Source organism: Anoplopoma fimbria, chromosome 19 (genome assembly GCF_027596085.1).
Source record: "Anoplopoma fimbria isolate UVic2021 breed Golden Eagle Sablefish chromosome 19, Afim_UVic_2022, whole genome shotgun sequence".
NCBI classification, from domain to species: domain Eukaryota; kingdom Metazoa; phylum Chordata; class Actinopteri; order Perciformes; family Anoplopomatidae; genus Anoplopoma; species Anoplopoma fimbria.
Window position 1 is genome coordinate 933,065 of NC_072467.1, and position 20,882 is coordinate 953,946.

Here is a 20,882-nt window from a genome sequence, read left to right on the forward strand (position 1 = left end):
ATACAATGATGTGTGGGTTTTCTATTCCTAAGAGGCAAAGTCAAGTTCAGAGTCCCGAGACACATCGGCATATATAAGATACATTATTGTTACTGCTGTTGGCATCCAGGCATTGACCTAAAGTATGAGATGTGTTGTGTGTCAGTCATACATGTGTCACACATCCTTTATCTCTGGTAGCGATGAACTAAGGTAAGACCTGCTCGTGTAGTGAATCAATCACTGTCATGGATGCCCGGTGATCATATACACTCTCCCTCTGCCTATTGGTCTTATGAAATAACCTGCTGGTCTAAACAAATCAGCATCTCCGTCACTGTCAAACAGATGTTTCATCATTGCAGCCGCTCACAGAACAGAGCACCTGTAGTTTTTGAAGGTCTTACTGGATGAGGAAAGCACAGGAGCAAATGTTAAGCATAAGCATAGGCATGAATTGTAACAATCCAATCCAATCCAATTACTTTGAAGAATAAGTTTGGCATGTTTGGAAATACACTTATTAGCTTGGCTATGTAAAGATGTAAGAAAATCCACTTGCCATTACCTTTAACTGTGTGTTCACACAGAAAGCGAAACAAATATTTGCCTCGCATCATTTGCACAAATACATTTTTCCCTCCAATGTAACGATTCTACAGATGTTAGTGATAAGCCAGCTAGCAACGTGAGCGTAATCCGTCTGCATGTTTATCCACGCTTCAGCCTCTCACCGCTCTCGAACCTCATCAGGAACTATGTTCCCTCTTTCTCATCTTTTACTTCTCATATCTGTACGTTTATGAAGCCACAGGACAAGTTCAGCTGACATGGTCGCCAGCCTTTATGCTGACCTAAGCTAACCAGCTGCTGGCTTTAGCTTCATATTTACCGCACAGACACGAGAGTGGTTTCTATCTAAACGTATTTCAAATGTTTTTTATATATTTCTTTAAACAAGCATAGGCATGTGTTTTGATGATCTTAACTCAAAAACTACTTCAAATTGATGACTGGAGATGTACAACTTCCAAGTACAAAAAAGTTTCTTATTTGAATTCTAGAACTAGTCCAAGTTAAAGTACAACCATCTATCTTTCTTCCCTGTCCCCTTCTCAGAGTGAAGAATGGGATCGTCTGTTGCCCTGCCGGCCCTGCTGCTTGTTCTGGGCCTAACCACTAATGTATGGGGCCTGAACCCGGACGACCCTAATGTCTGCAGCCACTGGGAGAGGTGAGCATTATCCGCATGTGTTTACCACAGTACGTTGAATTTTAGATTTGAAAGAGAATCTGCTGTAGTTAAGCAGTGCATGCTTCCAGTACGTGACGTTGTGGATCTTGGAACTTTTTCAAGGTACCTGCTACAAGCGCTCTTAACTAAAGTTCCAGATCTATTTCCAAATCTTTACAGCAGTTTATCGATCTCACACAGCTCATGTCGCCAAGCTCTGAGAGATGGGAGGAGTTGCAGCTTCAAATGAAATACGCAGGCAAATTGATCAGTGTACTCTCATCCCAATCAATCACGACAGCCATGGAGCCTGAATAATTATTAGTTGTGCTGGGCAGTGTCATTTATGAGAAATAAGCAGGAATAATTTCTGTCCTCGATACAAAGGGGAGGAAAGAAAGCTGTGAAGATATATGATCTGAATTATTGCCAGACCAAGGTGAGTGTACTTAGGGATCGTGGTTCCACCTTGTTGGCATCGAAATGAATTCCCTAAGTGGGCTGTGTTCGTGGCTTTGAGGTCCCGCAATATCTGCCTCCGGCTGCATATATCACTAACATGAATCGCCTAAAAGCCCCTTTCAAGTCCTTTCTTTGCATATCAAAGTTATTGTATTACTTTCATTGGGACTGTGTCCATTGACAGGACCTGTGTGCTGTTATAATATGTTGTAATCTGACTTGAGATGCTCCATGAGGTGAAAGAAGAAATTCTGCCATACATATATATATTTTTCTTTTATTATCCTTTTTTTTTGTGAAATATTGGATACGCTTACTTCTTTGGGCCTCAAACCATTATACAGGAAGTGAAACCATCTGAGAAGTTTAGATGGTAAATGTCTCTGGCTGAACTGCTAACACCTAATAGACATCTGAAACTGCTGATTAAATGTATAACAATCAATTGCATTGTATAAGCCTATCATGTTGGGTTTTTTTTTATGTAAAACCCAAATCGGAAAAATTACAAAGCTAGTTTTTCTAGTCTTTCTACTGGTGTGTTTACATTTCTGTCTTTTAGCTACGCTGTGACTGTTCAGGAATCCTACGCTCACCCATTTGACCAGATCTACTACACCAGATGCACAGACATCCTCAACTGGTTTAAATGCACAAGGCACAGGTACGTTTGGAGGAGCCTCCTTATTTGTCCCCATATTTTTTTAATGAGGGACTCGCCCTCTACTGTCCCTCAAAATCAGAGCCAAGTCATTGAAGGCCACAACAAATGTCCTTGTTAATGTAGCTGACAGTGAAGTGCTCAGAGGCCAGATGCCTCTGACTCTAATCATCTCACAGTAAATGTTTGAATTACTCCATTAAGGTTTATAGTGGGCGTCCAACTAAATAAGTCCCCTCCCAAATACTGACTTTATGTAATTCCAAAGTCTTTTAATTCTTTTTTTCCTCCTTATACTTTTAAAACTTGCCAATAACAAAACAAAACCATGGTACTTTTACCTACTATATGTTTCCTGCCCTTCACAAACAGTCATATTTTACATCACGTAGCTGTCTCTGTGTGTTTTCTCCAGGATCAGCTATAAGACGGCTTACCGGCGGGGAGTGAGGACCATGTATAGGCGCCGCTCGCAGTGTTGCCCCGGTTACTTTGAGAGCGGAGACTTGTGTGTTCGTAAGTATCCTTTTAAAAAAAACAAAACTCCTTTGATGATGACATTTCAGGTTATGTCTGCCAGGCTTTTAGAGAACAGGAGTAAATATTAGGATTGATCGTTACTGTGGGTGGCCTGCAGATAAAGCCACAACTCCCCAGGCCACCATCGGCCCTCCGCCTCCGTCGCCCCCCCACTACAGTGTAATGCTCTTTAACATGAACAACCAAAAACGCGCCACCACTACCTCCTCTGTTAACATGCCACCATCCATGTGAATTTACTCAGTTTAAGGTGATTGAGCATGATTTAATACGAAGGCTCAGTAGACTGCACTCTGCTTTGCCCTTCCAGTAAGAGTAATTTAATTGAAGTTGTATAACAATGAGAAAAATGAACGAGCCAGCAGGGTCCTGGTTACAGACTCAGTAGGTAAAGCACCCTGGAATTCAATATATCAACATAAAAAGAGCAGAAGCCGTGAAAATTGGACTGTAGCAATGTGCTGATAACAACCCTTCCCTGTCGCTTTTATGGCTTCATTAATGGTCAGTGATTTCTATTTTTATTCACGCACATCAAACTGAATTTTTTGCATGCTGGCCAAATAAAGAAAGAACATATAGCTTCTGAGAGTTACGTTTTTGATATTCTCGCCTTAGCTAATGTTTTATTCCCTTTAAGTAAGATTAAAATCACACTTTAATATTTTCCTGTGTTATTTGCAACATGAGGGAGTTACTGACACAGTGACTGCAGCCGTGTGGCTATATGCTCTCTGACCAAAGCTAGGCTTGTCCTTGTCTCGACTTTACTGGCCTCAGGGCAGCAGAGCGCCGGGAAGCCAGCCAGCTCAGAATAAGAGCTGGTGTGATTAACTGGGGGTTTTGAGGAGGGAGGCGCAGATTGATCAATAATGTATTCATTAACCATTTGACTGACAATGGAGCTATTTGTTCATTTACAGTCTTTTCAGGGTGTTAACCAGGTGAATCTACAAACTGAGGGCGCAGCTCTTTCAAATCTGGCCTTTCCACTGTATTAACAAAAGGTTTTTATTTTGATATTATTATGTCAGAGAGTGAAAACAGCTGCCCTCCCTTTTAACACTCTTTCAGGTGAAGTGGGGGGACTGAGTTGATGGGGCCGAGAGGGCAGTTTTGCTTTCTGCTGCCTTTGCAAACTGTTCCACCCCTTTTAATCCTCGCACTCTCACTACAAGGATTAAGAGATTTGTACTCCCCAAGCTTTTTTGCATACAGTGACAAAAGAGGGCATTGGAGAGCAAATCGACCCCAAATTAACTCAAGTCGTCTATTTCAGGACACTTTGTTGTTTACTGGAAATAAAATCCCCCCCTTGGGTATTGTTAGTTTACTGTAGCTATCTTCATGAAGTCTATTTCATTTAAAGGCCAACATACTTCAAGAGTGTTTGCCTCTTAATCCTGCCTGTTTTTGTTTTTTTGTCATATGGCACCACATCAACACTCCAATGAGACACATCTAAATGAATCTGAGGATGTGAAGACCTTGAATGAACCGAAATTAGCACATACGGAGATAACTTCTGATGCTTAATCAGCAACATTATCTTTAAGGATGTTTTTTTTTCTTTAGTTTGATGTTTTGCTTCACTCTGTCTTCAAATTTTTCTAAGTTGAACTTTGATTAGTTTCTCGTTAATTAGTGCTTGAAGTTTTCAACAGGAGGTCTTTATTAATTCTGTGACCTTTGATCTGTCGCAAGTCATTACCTTAGTCTGTAACTAGCCTATGTAGAGGAAGTGAGGAACTAATTTCCCTCCTAATAAGCATGATTATTACAGTTGTGCATGAGGGGGACTCGCTAATGACAACAGCTCGTAATATCTTCAGAGGCTCTGCAGGGTTATGAGTCCCTCTTTCTGCAGTGCATTTAGGTCAGATGACTTCTGCATGACTCTAGCCTGTCCAGTGAAGCATTGTAATTCAGAAAATTATTTAGGCGGCAGAATTAGTCTGGTTCGGGAAGATGATTTTTTTTCTCCAGAAAGGGATTCTGTGCCTTTGATTTCATGTTCATTTTTGGCTTTGTTGCGTTTTTTTAATGCTTCAAAGACGTTTTTTAAAATGAATCATCTCTGTGCTAGATAGAGGCATGAGGAAAAAGCTTTGGAGGGAGTTGTTTGATATGTTCTGTAGGCATATCTCTGAGATTGATTTATCCATCAGCTACATCATAATGTTCCACATTTTGTTCACTTCATTTTCACCACTGGTGTACTACAAAACTCTACAACTACAAAAATCACAAACACACAGACTTTCACTGGTGGCTTTTTTTCCCCTGACTGCAGCAAAACTCTCCAAAAACAGGGATAAAAATGCACATAGAGAATAAAAATATCTGTTTTATCAGACATTTTAAAAGATTGTAGTTTGACTGGGCAAAAAATATTGAATGTATTAACACCGAATGACAATCACCAATTAGCTCCATTGTTCCCCGTTCTGATAACACCTCTGCATAATGAGTTAGATTAGCCTTTTATCTAGATGAAAGACTCAATTTTCCAACAGATTCCTTAGACATGAGTTAAGCAGAGTGAGTCATGAATTTCAATTAAAATGAAAGACCTACCTCCTCCTACTTTATTATGCTATCCCTTCAGAACACCGTTTCAGATCTCAGGAGAAGGGTGCGCTTCATCCTTTCTCCCATATTCAAAACTTAATTTCCATATTTCTTTTTTATATAAAAGATGTGACACATTTGCATTTCCCTGTTCCCGCTGATCAGAATTTGCTGATTGAAAGTAAACGAAATCAACTCATTGTGGTGACATTGAATTCGTCTCTTCCTTCTCTTTGAATACTCTGCATACTGTGGACTCATTGATTACAGGTAGTCGATCTCACACCTCGTCAGCACAAATGCTCAAACTCTTATCCCTTTTTCTTTTCGCTGGCTTACTGTAATTAGACGGTTTTCTACCAGAGTACTGATGCTCAGAAAATCTGCCCTAAATTATCTTTCAATTTCTGGTTTACCATTTCTGCCTTGGGAGCATTTCTGCGATTAACACGGGCTTGTGGGTGTTTGGGATTCACTTCTCTTTGTCCTCTCCCGCTGCATCTCTCCCGCTGGCGGTGGATCCTAATCGAAACCTGATTGAGTGATAATCTATAGTAGCACTGTTCAGGCCTGCAGCCAGCTCTCTACTGACCTCTTTGCCTGCAGGATGAGCGCCATAGTGCTGCACTCGTAACTGCAAAAGCGCCCCAGGGCGTATGTTGTTCTAACAACAATAAACTCAGATGCTTTCCTGTTGCACTTTTCTCACTTTTGATCATAAAACAAAAGTAGCAAGCTTCAATGAAGTGTTGGATGAGGTCTGATCAGTTAAGGCAATGGTCTGACTGTTCTTCTGCCCTTGAATTGTGTATCATCCCTCCACAGGCAGTGTTAGTGAACTGCTGATTCCCATCAGGCGGGGTTTCTCTTTCGTCGTTTTGGCCTGACTGTCTCATTCCTCAGATAAGAGCCTGTCTGTCTTAACCCTGCTGGCCAGATGACCTTGGCTGTCACAGATTTATTCAAGTGCCTATTTTTGTGATACTTTTCCTACTTGGCTTAACACAAAAAACTGGCACTGTGGCAAAAAAAAAACCCTCTCCATGTAGGTCACTTTATTATCCAGCTGAACCAAACCTCCAACTCTTGTGAACACGCTCCGAGGAATACTAATGCGGACCCAATCAATCGGGTGTCGTGTTGCTCAATATGAATGATCAAGAAAACTGCACACTTAGTAAACACTGAGGTGCCCGGGCCTGCTACATTAAAGTATCACTATATGACAAAGCACTGGCTGATCAAATTAGAGGGGATTTACAGCTTGTTCTTTCACGGCTCAGCCTTCTGATAACAGCTCATTGTGGAAAGTAAAGCTATGTGATAAACAGAGATGTTAACCAAGGACTCAATCTCCTAAGAAATCATTGGGCCCAGTGTCAAGTAGTGCAGATGGATGTTGAATATGAGTGCCATGGCTACGATTTAGTCCCCTGATGGTATTAGGGAGATATTGAGTGTTCAATTTTATGGCCCATTTTCTTTCAGCTGTTATCTTGGTGGTTTTCATTATGCTGTTTATTGGTGGTTTAATGATGTTTTACACTCTGCTTATGTGTGTGTGTTAACTCAATTATAAACTACACTGATGAGAAAAACGTCTCTGTGTGTCTCAGCTCTGTGTACAGAGGATTGTGTCCACGGTCGCTGTGTGTCTCCGGATACATGCCAGTGTGAACCTGGATGGGGCGGACTGGACTGCTCTAGTGGTGAGTGCACTTTACACCTAAACCCACAATTAGTTACTTAGACTCATCTATTCCTGAATGGCGTTCACAGCCAATTACTCCACAAGAATTTACTGTGAATTCTTCAACTGTTTTTTGGCCTCAATGTACGTCTATCTCAAAGCTGCTCAGCTTTGTGTCCTCTCTTCTTAGCAAACACAGCCAGTGGAACAGGTAAGTCACAATGAATTCATTTTCATTTGCTGGAAGTGGAAGTGATTTGCTTGATGAATATGGCGGATGGATGGATGGTTGCATCCCCCCTTGTGTCTACCGAGCTCTCTGTTATGGTCTTAATCATGATTAGACCGGTGCCTATGACTTGTTCAGTGGAATGATGGATCAATGCCAAGCTGAAACAAACCATTGTGCTGGCCTTTCTGTTTACTGGGGTTCCCTCCCAGCGCCCAGAGCTGTTCTCCAGGAGGGGTGGGAGGGCGGAGTTCGGGCATATCCATCCTGCAATCAGCTAAATGCAGGAAACGCGTCACTGAGGTCGGACAGGAGGAAATAATCTATTTACTCCTTTGTGATATTTATGTCCACAGTGACATAATGAATGTGCATACAGGAGGATGATATTCCCGGGGTCAGTGACCCAGTCAACATTTCTGACCCCAAATTCTTACCTTCAGCGGTCTGCCCCCAGTAGCATTTAAAGGTTATTGCCCATTGCATATTTAGGAATGAGTAATGGGAGCTAAAATCATATCAGTACTGTTATTGTATAGATCTATGAGTTTTCATTAGCAAGAGAGCCATTCCCTGATTAGCAACTGTGTGTAAATCAGCTGCTCTGGCTGCGGGGACGGCCCGTTGGAGGTGGATTCATGAGCATAGATGACGAGTCTGAGCTGTTTGCTGCTGCTGCTCACTCCTACAGACTGGTGATGGTCCAACCGGGAGGATGTGAGGTTCAGGGCCCCCAGGGACTCTTGTCCCACTCTTGGTTGGTTAGGAGTGCAGCCGTGTGTGCCTTTCAGCCTGCAGGTGCTCGGCTAATCTGCCTTATTAAAACAGACTTGATGATTGAGACAGAGGCATTATTCATAACTTTAGATTTCCATACCAGGCATGATTCCAGGCTTTTTCATTTACGAGCTTTCATCTGTAGAAATGAGGAATGCTTGCCAATTTTTAAATTAAATCTGCCCTCTTTTTCCTTCATGTAAATGGTTCAGCATGGGTTTTTTGTCTTTCACGGTAGATTTTACTTTCACCCAGCTCAGGTAGGTGATTTGAGCTTCAGTAGTCCTCCTGTTAGTGGTTGCAGCCGTCATATTATTGGTCAGGTGGGCTGAAAAGCACACATTCACATTTTCAGTTCAGTTCCAACACAATCAATGCCGTGGTTTATTTGCTGTTTATTTTACCGCTAATATTTTGAGTTGAGGTATTTATGGTCACATATGAGTCAATCCCCTGATTCGATAGCTTGGTGTGAAGGCAAAATGAGCCGGTCACATGATGTGTGATTGTGATGAAAATGAGTGTAGCCCAGGCTTGGAGATGAAGAGCAGCCGTGGGATGCTGAGCGGCCTAAAGCTGAAGTGACAGCCTTTCAGCCAGTGATCTGGAGCTGCATCAAAGGCTTGGACCTCGTTTCTGGAGCAGCACCCACCAGGAAGCAGTTTTGTATATGGGTCAGGTGGTGAAAATAAAGAGTCTGACTGTTTGTGGCCAGAAAAGAGAAGGCGAAAAAGGTGGGAGAGTAAGTTGTGCTGAAATGCAGTAGCAAAAGCTTGAGAGAGCCTTTGCACCTGCTGGTGTCCACCCGCTGTAGCCATAAAACATTTCATCCTCTTCCCTGCCTGAGGCAAAGGTCCCACTGAGACCAGGTCTGCCCTGTGACCTGTCCGGAGTCCTGCGGTGTCTTAGACTCATCTCAAGGACACACTTAGATGTGGACCACAGATAAAACAGCAAAACACAATGTTTGCAGCTGACTGTTGTTTGCAAATGTTGTCTCGTTCTACATCTATCACACGTGGATTTGGAGCATTCTGAGTTGAGGTTGTGTTCTCCCAACAGAGTGATGAATGATTAATTGTTGTTGTTGGTAAGTGTGATTCCTCTAATCCCTGTGTGTTGTGTTTGTGGAACGTGGTCTTGAAGATGTTTCTCTGATCACATGTCATTGGATTGATTTGTTTTTTACTGTTTCATTGAACAGCTCAGGGCATTAAAGCAGTGTGGTGACATCTACCTGTTAATGTTTGCTTCCTCTGTTGTGCTTGTGTGCTGTTGCTTTGCCTTCTTCTGTTTATTATATTGAAATGCACTGTTTGTCTTCTTTGTGCCACTGTGTGTACTTTGTTTTGTCAGTAGGGTTTGTCTTCAAAAACAAAATTGTTCTCAAAAGGATTTTCACCATGTAAATAAAATAAAAAGTCTCAATAAAGCAGGGACAGCAGCCATTTTTGCAACGGCAATTTGGATAGATGAAGCTCTGCTTATGGGACTGAACAGTATGTCTTTAGTCATTTTAGTCTTCTGAAGTATAGTGCTAGGCTTTGCAGACATAGTTATATTATTGGGTGTAGTCTGCAACAAATATAGTAAGTTGCTCTAAAAAGAACGGCGCAATATGAGATGAAATGGGAAATCAAATCTTTGTAGAATATTATGAGTTTATTGATGAAAACCATATCAAGTTATTTTTTTTTTCAGAATCTTATGAGTTTCTTGGGTTTAAATGTATACTTTGCTTTTCTGAAGTTGCAGAGAAATGACTCAGTCTCTTTGCCTCAATTGCTGTGTACTTTTCCAAACTTGTGATTAAATCTTTCTTGATGAGTGTCTCACACAGGGTCACTATATCCTACAGTAATAACAGCTTTCAAATAAAGAGAATGATAAAGATAGACGTTGAATGTGCGAGGTATATTTAGCTATGCCTGCCATCACTTGTAAAATATTAGGTGCAATGAAGCACTATCATTGATTTCATGTGCATCAATCGGATAATGATATGTTCCCAGTGCTGAGGGAGATGAAATATGCATATATATGGAGCTTTTAGTGTTTTCGTCTCTCTCTTCTTTGATTTTGCTTTTCCTTGTTGTTGTGGAAATGTTCACACACTCGTACGGAGATTGTAAAAATCAATGCTACCAAGATAAGTGTCTGATAAGTCCAAGGAGTAGTTTAGCTTTGTAAACCACAAAGCATCTTTTGTGTTTTAAGAAGAAATCTATCACACTTAATAGTCAAATCTAATGTGGTTGGTCAGCCGTGGTCCATGAGGTAACATATTCCTCCCTAATGTATTCAAATGGGAAGTCAGCCACTGCTGCGGGTGCTATACACATGGTTAATTGATGAATGTGGCCTATGAATACTTGTTTATGGGATATTGCACCAGACAGAGGGGGCTACTACTGCTTCTTCTTTTATGTTAATTGTCAACTAAAACAGAAGGATTATTCATTATTAAGGCTTTAAATCGGTGATTGGTTTTATAAGATACTGAGCTTATTGGGCTGGGTCAAGCAAAGATGGCAGATATTTCCTTTAGCTTCATTAACTTATTTATTTGCAGATGACATTTCCCAAACCAGCGGGGACGCGATATGAAAGAGAAACCAGACCAAAACTGTGCAAGTAAACTTCATTTTGGCTTGAAAAACACCCTTGTGAGGACTCCCTCTGGCACCCGTCTACAGAATTTACACGTTATTATCAGAAGTGAATGTGAGCCAGATGGTTCCTCTCGAATCCCACAGCAGCAGGACATTGACATGCATCGCTGTCAAAGACCAAGAGACTGTGAATTACACTCAACGGGACAGAGATGCTCACACAGATTTACTGCGGCTCCACTCATCCCTCCAAACGTCTTTATACTTTACTCTCAAAACTTCTCTCTTCAGTAATCTTACATATAGAAAATGCAATGTGTGTGTGTTTTTATGTGTGTGCCTTTGAATGTGTAGAAAAGCAACAAGTCCCTTCTCTTTGAGATGATGGCTCCATATCAACAAAAAACTGGAAAAGTGAGGTTTGATCTACACACCAACTTAAAAAAAGAAGAAGTCTAGATCAATTGAATTCCTCATTATACAACCATGTAAACGGAGAGATTTGGGGAGAACTATAAATATTCTAACTATCATTCTGAAAGAAGGTCCTTGTTGCATGTAACAGTCGATGCCGCCTGCCTCATTCATTTTCATAGATCAAAGCGCTCAGGCAACTGTATTTCTCTCGGGGACAGAAGACGGACCGATCTATAGTGCCTCGTGGAACACAGATACTACTGTGTGGAACACAGATACTGTGTGTGTGTGTGTGTGTGTGTGTGTGTGTGTGTGTGTGTGTGTGTGTGTGTGTGTGTGTGTGTTTATCCATGAAGCCCTCCTGCCTTGACATAGCTTTGTTTTTGTATTCACTGGGCTCCCGGGTGTTGCAGCCAGTTTATATGAGTTCATTCTCATTGAGATATCTCCTCATATCTGGCTCTTTATCGTACTGATGAACTAGAACTGGTTGTACCAGTGTTTTTTTTATATATATATTATCTATATGTATTTATATGTATATACCTTTACCAAGTTATCACATGTTTTAACTTGGAGGATTAATACTGTTACCTAGTATTAATCCTCCTGCATTAATACTAGGTAACAGGCTTCGTTGGTGGTGGTGTGTTGTTTAAGATACTGGTGAGACATTCAAATACAATCCAGGAAGTACAGGATGAGTAACCGAGTAACAAATCCATGAGCTCAAAGGCTTATCAGATGTCAAAAATCTGCACAGCGGTTTAAAGTCTGTGATTGTTACATAAAAAAGAGTTTCTGGACACTCTGTTTAATAAAGATAACTGGGAGGATTTAAGGTATTTTCTACCAAAACACACAATACCTTTCAAATTGACCAAAGAATTGTGGTTACAGAAGGTTAGCGTAATCAGATATCTTCCACTCATTCTAAACTGCATAAATACTGCTGTACTTACTCTGACCCACACTTATTTTTCCATGTTAGCACATATGAATATCATAAAGTCATACCTACATTTACAATCACAGGTGCCCTGTAGAGCGGGGGTTCTCTACCTTTTGTAACTCAATGCCCACTTGTGATTGAATTTTTCTGAGAAACCCCTTCCCAAATATATTAAGCATTGGAGGAAATGTTAGCTAGCTATTAGTCGCAAAACATGTTTGTCTCTACCGGTTAATGTATTTTGATTGGCATGGTGACATTCAAACGTAACTATTCATTAAAATTAGGCTTTGTTTTAATAACTATGTTGTTTTTATTTATGTGAATTCTTGATCACATTTAGATTTAGAAAATACTAATTTTGTAAATTACCCTAAAAAGCATATTTTCAAATTAAACCTAAGAATTTGGCAGTAAATGGTAGTAAATGGCCAACCAGTCGAGCATGAGTCAGTGGAGTAGTGACTGGGGAGTGCAGCCACAGGATCAATGTTTATACACCCAACTCAGTCGTGAGGAGCATGGCGTCCACAGCTTGTGAGCACGAGAGCCACGTAGCTGCTGTACCTAACTGACGTTGGCTGTTTGACTAGAAAGACTTAATAACAAACCATTTTGTATTACCTGTTTTGTGACCTTTGCTGCAGCCAGCCACCAGGGTGCAATTAAGATGTTTTGGCTTCACCTTTGGGCAGCTGTCATGTCGGCCATCTTTACATACAGTCTATGGTACATCCTGCGTGTGCTTTTTGATTGACAGGTGATGGCAGTAGAAATGTAGAAATGTAGCAAAAAGCCAACAAAGGTGAAGAAGAGTGCAAGCTGGATGCAAACAATGCATGATTTAGAAACATTTTAAACAGATTTGTGAAAGTTTAATAATGAAAGAAATACATTCATGACGTTTATTAGATCTCAAGGATACACACAATGTGTTTCGTGAGTAATACTGAGTGTGAACACCACTTTTGTTTGTTAGACTTTGGCCAGATATATTTTCTAGCAACCGATTTACCAATCACTAAAGTCTTGACTAAATAAGTGATTTTCTTTGACTAGTAGACCTCTGATAGTTAATAAGAACTCAGGAAGGGCTTGACATACAAACCTGCTTGGTTTGATTGGTTGTGTGCAGTTTAGAAACAGACACAGATGGTGGTTTAGTAGATAATATTAAACGGTGTGGATGTTACTGCCGAGGCTCTGACAGAGATGTTTCAAGATGTGGCTCTCATGTCAAGTTACTCACGTGACTTATGTGTGGTGTAAATCACCGTACCGAGACTTAAGCCGACTGACGGTGAGTCCATCGAATGAATTGTGGCACACGCTTTGTAGCTGACAGCCTTCTTTACTGCTGAACACACGCAGATACACACCCACACACAAATGTTGATCATGTGAAAAAATATTAAAATATTCTCAGTGAAAGCGACAACCACAATCTTTTGAAGAGGTTTCGCATTAGTATCATGCATCAACTGGTTTGACGCACACATGCATACATGTCTTTATAACATTTTCTGTTCATCTAAGCCTCATTGGCCCAGTATGCAGATTGACTTTGCCGGGCTCTGAAGAATTTTTGTACCATCCCATTAAGCAGGATTTATTGTTCCCCAAGAGCTCACTGCTCCATTACCTTTGGGAGGATGCCTAAAATCTGTATGTGTGTGTGTGTCTGTGTGTGTGTGAGTGTGCTTTCTATATAACCTGAGCACAAAAAGCCGATGGATATAACGGCACATTGCGGTGATGGTTAGGATGATACGATTATTTTGAACAGAGCAGAAACAGCATCCAGTCCCACTGGTCATTATCACCGGATTGCTTATTAGTCAGTAAGGGAGAAAGAGAAGACACTACCAAGCTCTGAGAGTCTGCATAGATGGCTTGATTTAATAAGGACATTAAAAAGCCTTATCTCCTGTCCTTAAGAGAAGGTCAGCGTGTCTAAAAAAACCCTGAAATGCTATGATAACAGTTTAAAGAGATAAGATATGTCCTGAATACTGATGAAGATAAAAGCCGTTTTAGGCTCATTTCACAGTGTATAAGTCACACTTGATTTTTTTGGTCTATTGCCATGTTTATGAAGTTTGTGAGCAAAGATTCAGCTTTTTTAAAAAAAAAGATTATTGATTCATTGCTTTTGATGAACTTTTCACAGTTCGGTGTGTGGTACACATAATTCCACACACCCGATTTAGACTGGCATGGTGTTCAACTGCAGGTGAAGTCTCTCCAGCAGTACCACATCTTCTATCAGTCCTTAATGTAATTTTATTTAGTTTGTGACCCTTAAAATGGAACAGCGTCTTATAAGTTTTTGAAGTTATGAAGAATTAAACTACTCTTAACTGTAAAATGAAAAGAAAGATTGGATATATATATATCTATTATATACTTGTGGCACCTCCATAATTGGTTGCATACATCTACAATTTGCGATATTTTTAAATGAGTAGATGCCTAAAACTACCTAATAATTAACAAAGAAAGAAAAGGGGCAAAGATGAGAGAAACACCTCAAAGACATGAATAGAAAATTGCATAGAAGAACATATATATTTTCTGATTTAATATCCTGTTAATCATTTCGTGACCCCTCAGATTAAATGTGCAACCTCTTGTGGAGGCGTCCCGACTCGCAGGTTGGGGAACCCCTGATCTTGACTACACTCATGCAAAGTCTCATACAGTATTTTATTTCCAAGATATTTGTTTTAGACACCCTTATCATCTCTCAGGACCTCGGGTTCATTATAATTTTGGTCAGAATAAAAGCTTGAGGTGTAACTCTGTTCCTAGGTATCATCACAGTCCTTTGGGAGCTGTGTTGCAGTGTCCTTGGTTTGCTTTGGGAGTGGGAGCATATTAGCAGTCTTTCTCAGATCCTCTGGTGCACCTGCAATCTCCTGATGTTTAACCCTGGACTTCATTGGAGTGTTGCAGTGATTACAGGCCGTCCTGAGGGACATCGATTGTCCTGCTCCTCCTAGGCAAGCCCCACACAATGCTGACGAATGAACTCGTGGCCCTGCCAAGTCCAATTAACTGTCAGTGCCGCATCGACGAGCTCCTCGGTTTGTTGAGAGTGAAGAAAAACAAACTTTTAATCAAATTTGCCTCCGGGCCCTAGGGTATTTGGGGTTGTACTTTGCATTCCACTGTGTTCTGCCTCGCCTGCAGTCGTGCCACCCTCTCAGAAGGTTATATTGCATGTTGTTTGTGTGAGATAGCAGAATGCCTGCACCTTACTTTAATGACAGCCCTATCTTTGCACTGTCTGTGACTGATGAATCATCCAGCACTAGTTTTTATTATTATACAGTCACAAAGCAGAAAAAGAATAGGAAGCTAGGTCAACTCATATAAAATGTATTTACCTAATCTGGCATTGTTTTATATAAAAGGCAGTGCTTTGGTCTGTGAAGTCACAGTAGAGTAGAATGTATCTTTGGTCTGAGTTTACAGAATTTTGTTACCAGAGCAGGTTTTCTCCCTGATGCCTGACTGTCAGCGTCCAAAATGCCTTTAAGCACTTATGACTAGTTAATCAATATAAACTCAGGTTACGATCGGGCAGATCTTTTTTTTCAAAGCATTAACATCTCCACAAATACCCTCTGCTAATTCTACCAAGGTCGAGATAAACAAATCCACTCTCCTTTTCTCTGATTAGCGTAATGGAGACATTAAAAGCAAAGAAATTCAATTAAATTGGTGGCTTTTTCCACAGAGAAAAGGGGAAAAGGATAAAACGCAAAGAGACTGTATCGCATAGCTAAGTGGAACAAAGAGATGTAGCTTGGGATCCAAACACACGACAAAAGGGCATCTGGATGATAAGGATCAAAGGAAATTCTAGAGGAAATGTAATCATTACCAGACACAAGAATGCATTCATGAGGATACAATCTGTGTTGTGCAGAAAGTGATCCAAAATAAGTTGAAAAGCTGAAAAATAAACCCCAACAAAAAACAAGGCCAGTGCCACTGAAGTTGTCTTTTTGCACAGAGCAGCCGAGCACGTGTCGTCGGCCGAGTCTGAGCAGAAAAGCAGACCTACAGAGTTCATCATGTCCTGTAGTGTGAACTTCATTAAGACCCATCAGTTGAATTAAGATGGATAAAAGACAGAAAATGCTGACTTACTGGTTCAGACACCTGCATTCACAAAGTGATGAGTCCCCCCTGAGAAATTAGATTTGCAAAAAAATTTGACACCATGTGATTCTCGGAGCCTCACACTTTAAACATTAGCTTGTATTACGATTCTGGTACTCACTTCCATTCCAGGCGAAGGCACACTGTAGTATGAAGGACAAAAGCGCCCTCAGCCACAGAACAAAAAGAGGGTTAAGGTCCTTGGATCAATATCACTGGTCCTTGCCTGACTCTGAAATAAGGTTTTGGATAGAAATGACTTCTCCTACATCTTGTGTCTGCCCTTAAACTCGACGACTTCACTTTAATCAAAAGTGACCAGTGATTAAATCTTTTGTTGCCTTGTTTTAAATATTTTAAACGCTCTACTGTCACTCATAGTAAACGTCATGTGGACTGAGATTCAGGATTTATGCCCCATGCTGACAGGTGCTGGAACCTCCTGCTCTTCCCAGATGGCTCGATTCATTTCTTAGCTGCCTCTTTAATGTTGGTATCTTTCTCCCTCCATCTCTCTCGCTCTCTCTCTTTTTGTCACACTCACACACACTTTCTCTCTCTCTCTTGCACACACACACACACACACACACACACACACACACACACACACACACACACACACACACACACACACACACACACACACACACACACACACACACACACACACACCGCCCTAAGTTGCTGTTGTATACTTTTCACTTCACTTTGACTTTGAGAATCGGGGAGAATAATTCATGGACCTCAGCGAGTTTCAGAGACTGGAAGAACAACACTGCTTTCAGAGCCAGCAGTTCATTTGAGATGAACTTTTTTTGGGGGGGAGTCTCCAAAGGGTGCGCATTATCCTGGAGAGATGATGGTATGAAGGAAAAACCCTTAATCTACAGTTTTTCTGTGTTAATCAAAGGCTGGAGATGTTTTCCTGTTTCTTTCTTTCCATAGCCATCTATCCATCCACTGCCGCTGCTCTTCGTACCTAATTGAGCATTACGCAGTGCTGTGGTTTTCAAACTTCTATTTTTCAGACATTTTAATATTTCACAGGACCCAGTGCTTATTTAGTGGGCTATTAAACACACTGCTATAACACATTTTTATATAAATATCAACCCAGCAGGACTTATGTGGAAGTGAAAATGATATATTTCTGGTATTTTAGGGCTTCTTTTTTGACATTTTCTTTTGGCTAATTTAAATGCACAGTATTAATATAAAAGTCTTTCCTTTTTAACTTTCCTCGTACAATATAACATGTCAGTCTATTGGCATCACTCGTGGTCAGGCTGGTAGAAACTCCTCCAAAGATTTATGGCCTCATGATGAGCATTTGCATAATGTGAGATCATTAAAAAGCAATTATCCTCGCATTTGTGTGTGCTTCTCTATTGTTGGGATTAATTTGGTTGGTGGATTGGCACAATGATTGTCCGTCTTTCAACTAAATCATGTTTGTGTTTAGAGAGAGGGACGAATCCATACACTGTGACATGTTAGACACATAAAATTGGTCATTTGAGTGAACAACTGACAAGCGATGTTTGCTTATACTCCACAGACAGAAATGGTCAAAGGCACACAAACATTTGCATTCACTGTCTTCTCTTTGTTGGTTGATTTTTTTATTTTTTTTATTTAGGTTTTTAAAGCTCTTTGACTCCAATTTTATAACTTACTCCAAAGGGACAACCGAAACTTATGAAATTGACAAATGGAAGACATTATTTATACTCTTACACTTTAACATGTTTATGACTGGTCTGCTTGTAGACCTCCACTGCAAAACATCTGGCATGGAGGCCTGTTAACCTAGGGATGAGGGATAAAAGTACACGTCCTCTCTGCCCAGGATAATACTAGTTCCATTTGTATTAAATTTACTGTTAGATTTTAATTTAAATTTGTTCTCTTTGTTCATTTGCAGTTTATTTTTTTCGGGAATTAACTAGTTTTAGTTTCATTAGATGCGTTTGAATGTCTAAGTTGTGATTTGGCTGAAAAGAAGTTCAGGGGTGTTTAGCCTACTTGATAACATTATTGTTAATTAGTTAAAGTAAAAACAACACAAAACAACAACAATTAGACAAAATCTTTAAAATCCAGGATGATTTGTATAAAGTTTTCACTTTCACAACATTTGGAGCAGTGTGGTGGTGTCTAAGCAAGGACTAACCAGATATTAAAGGCCCTGAGAGTGATACACTCTTTATTTCTCAAATGTAGACTGTGACTTTGATTGTTGCCCCTTTAGTCCTAAGTGTTGAAAGTTAAAGGGAAATACCTCAGATTTGAAACAAAGATTTCAGGCGCTTAAGAATAGCAGTTCAATTAGAAAAGGAAAAAGATAGATTTTTGGGTGATTTGAGTGTATCTTTTCTCTGTCCTAAACTTGTAAAGTTTTGAGGGGTAGCAGTGTAAAGTTTATGGTTTTGTCCCTCACAGAGAACTGTGGCTGTGCTATTAAGCTCGCATTCATTTCAATCTTCTGTAGCACAACCATCCTCTATTGACTGTTTTCTTAGTATAATCCAAAGATTTTTGCCAGAAAGGGCTAAAATATAGTCATATCCACTTTTTCTATTTGTAGTTATGAGAGCATACCATAGTCTGGATAAATTATAGACATAGTCTCTGTGACGCCACCCATAGGTTTCTGAAGAGCGGTTGTGAAGCTCAACATTTTGGCAAGGATTTATAAAGAGAGTTGGTTACGGCGGCGGGGTGGGGGCCCTGTTCATTTCTATGAAAGTAGCTCAGTGGTGCATGAAGCAATATAAAGTTAGACTTCCGGGTATAAAATTCAGATAAATTACCTGCATCTTCTTGGCCCATGAGCAAGGACACTGGCTTTTGTTTTATCTAACTTGCCTCCCAGCCCTCGGTCCAGCATCGCTCTCGGGCTCATTCACATGAACCGAGGAAGGAAATAACTCCAGATTGGTGCATTTAACAACTTTTAGGACTTAATAATTTACATAAAGACTATTCATGTGTTACCTGGGAAGTTGATTCAACTAAAAAAGGATTATCGGCTGAGTTACAGACATATCTTTCCTAATGTATGTCTATGGGGAAAAGTCAAAACAAGTGACGGACCCAGAAGTTGTAATTCTGTTGTTATGCAACAATTTCAAATTTGCCTCAATAGTGCTCCTCCTGGGGGCTTTGGCTCTGAATGTCGCCATCTTGGAATTGATGTCACAGCCCAATTTGTAGTAAAAGAGGTAGATAGTCTGTGTATCTGAGGCGACCAATGTTACTCAGCAGAGCAGACAGCTAATGATCTGGTACGACACCCACCTCACTCACCCAAAGCAGCCACATCCTCAATTAAGCCTAACTTTGAGCCTATATATAATTTAAACAGGAGAGCCTTAAATAAAATTCACCCTCTGTACAGTATGTTTAGCAGTTAAAATGTCACTTGCAGGAAAATTTGGGGACAAAAACATTATTTTTCATAAAGTTCTATGTTTATTTCCTGCTGTTTGGCATTTTAACATGGGGGTCTATAGAGATATACCTGCTCTTGGAGCCATGCCTTAAGTGGACATTTGAGGACCTGCAGTTTTTGGCATCTCCACGTTGGCTTCTTTTCTGCACTGCAGGTTGCCGCTTGGAGCAAACAGCAATCAATGTGAGTAACTCACCACGAAAGCAAAAAAAAAGGCACAAAAATGTGTTTGCGACATGCTGAGCATACTGATAGTCACTTGTGAATTGAATTATTCTGTAGGAGTAAATCAAGACATTTCTGTGGACATTTCTGTGGACTTATTCCTGAGAAACGTTATCAAACGTTACCATTTAAGTACAATATAACTGTCATGAATTTAAGCTAACCACTGTTCTCTATAAAAGATTAAGTGCCATGTTTCAAACCTTAAGAGGTTTTGAGCATTAAGTCCTAAAAATACTTAATAGTTAACAGTGATGTACATTTTCAGGCAGTGATGCAGTCCTACTCATATTGGAAGACAACAACATCTATTTTCTCTGTAGTTTTATTTGGTTTTAGGTTGCTTCCTATGTCTTATTTTCTGTGTTTGCGGAGTAAAATGTAACACGGCACGCTGGTGATTTTATCCATGTTGTGAGAGTGACCTACAATACAGAGGGAATCAATGAAATAAAAAATCATAAAGAAACAAAATGATCAAGTTATTGTTTCAAAATTATATTTACAATCCGGGCTGTACACAGACTTTATCTACATTTAACTCCATGCCTGTTAGTTATTTGTGCAAATGGTCCCTTGTGTCGGAAACATACTGACATGAATGTTTTCTTTCGGTGTGGTGTTGAATGTGCTGTGCAGTGTGCTACTCTGAGTGGCTAGGTGTCCGTATAGTATGACAAGCTGCACTGGTGCTAATGTTTGTGGTTTTGATTGGTGATGGACCAAACAAAACCTGCTCTTATTACCCGCTATTTTCAGTACAGCAGCCTTGCACATACATAGATAATTAATGTCGTGTTAATGTTAAAACAGACTGGTTTAAAAAATCTCTTTCAAGCTACTACCCCCTGATCGCAAGTCCTAGATTCACCTCTGACTGTCTCCGCCTCCTCTGTTTAAAGAGAGAAA

General features: G+C 40.3%; 1 protein-coding gene across 1 annotated transcript in view; it reads left to right on the top strand.

The window, feature by feature from the left end:
- Positions 1–2,776: 2,776 nt before the first annotated feature.
- Positions 2,777–20,882, top strand: part of megf11 (multiple EGF-like-domains 11) — a 50,658-nt gene continuing 32,552 nt past the window's right edge. The window contains 2 exon segments of the mRNA XM_054619468.1: positions 2,777–2,852; positions 7,064–7,156. Coding sequence (XP_054475443.1) covers positions 2,792–2,852; positions 7,064–7,156 — 154 coding nt within the window. The 5' untranslated portion in view covers positions 2,777–2,791.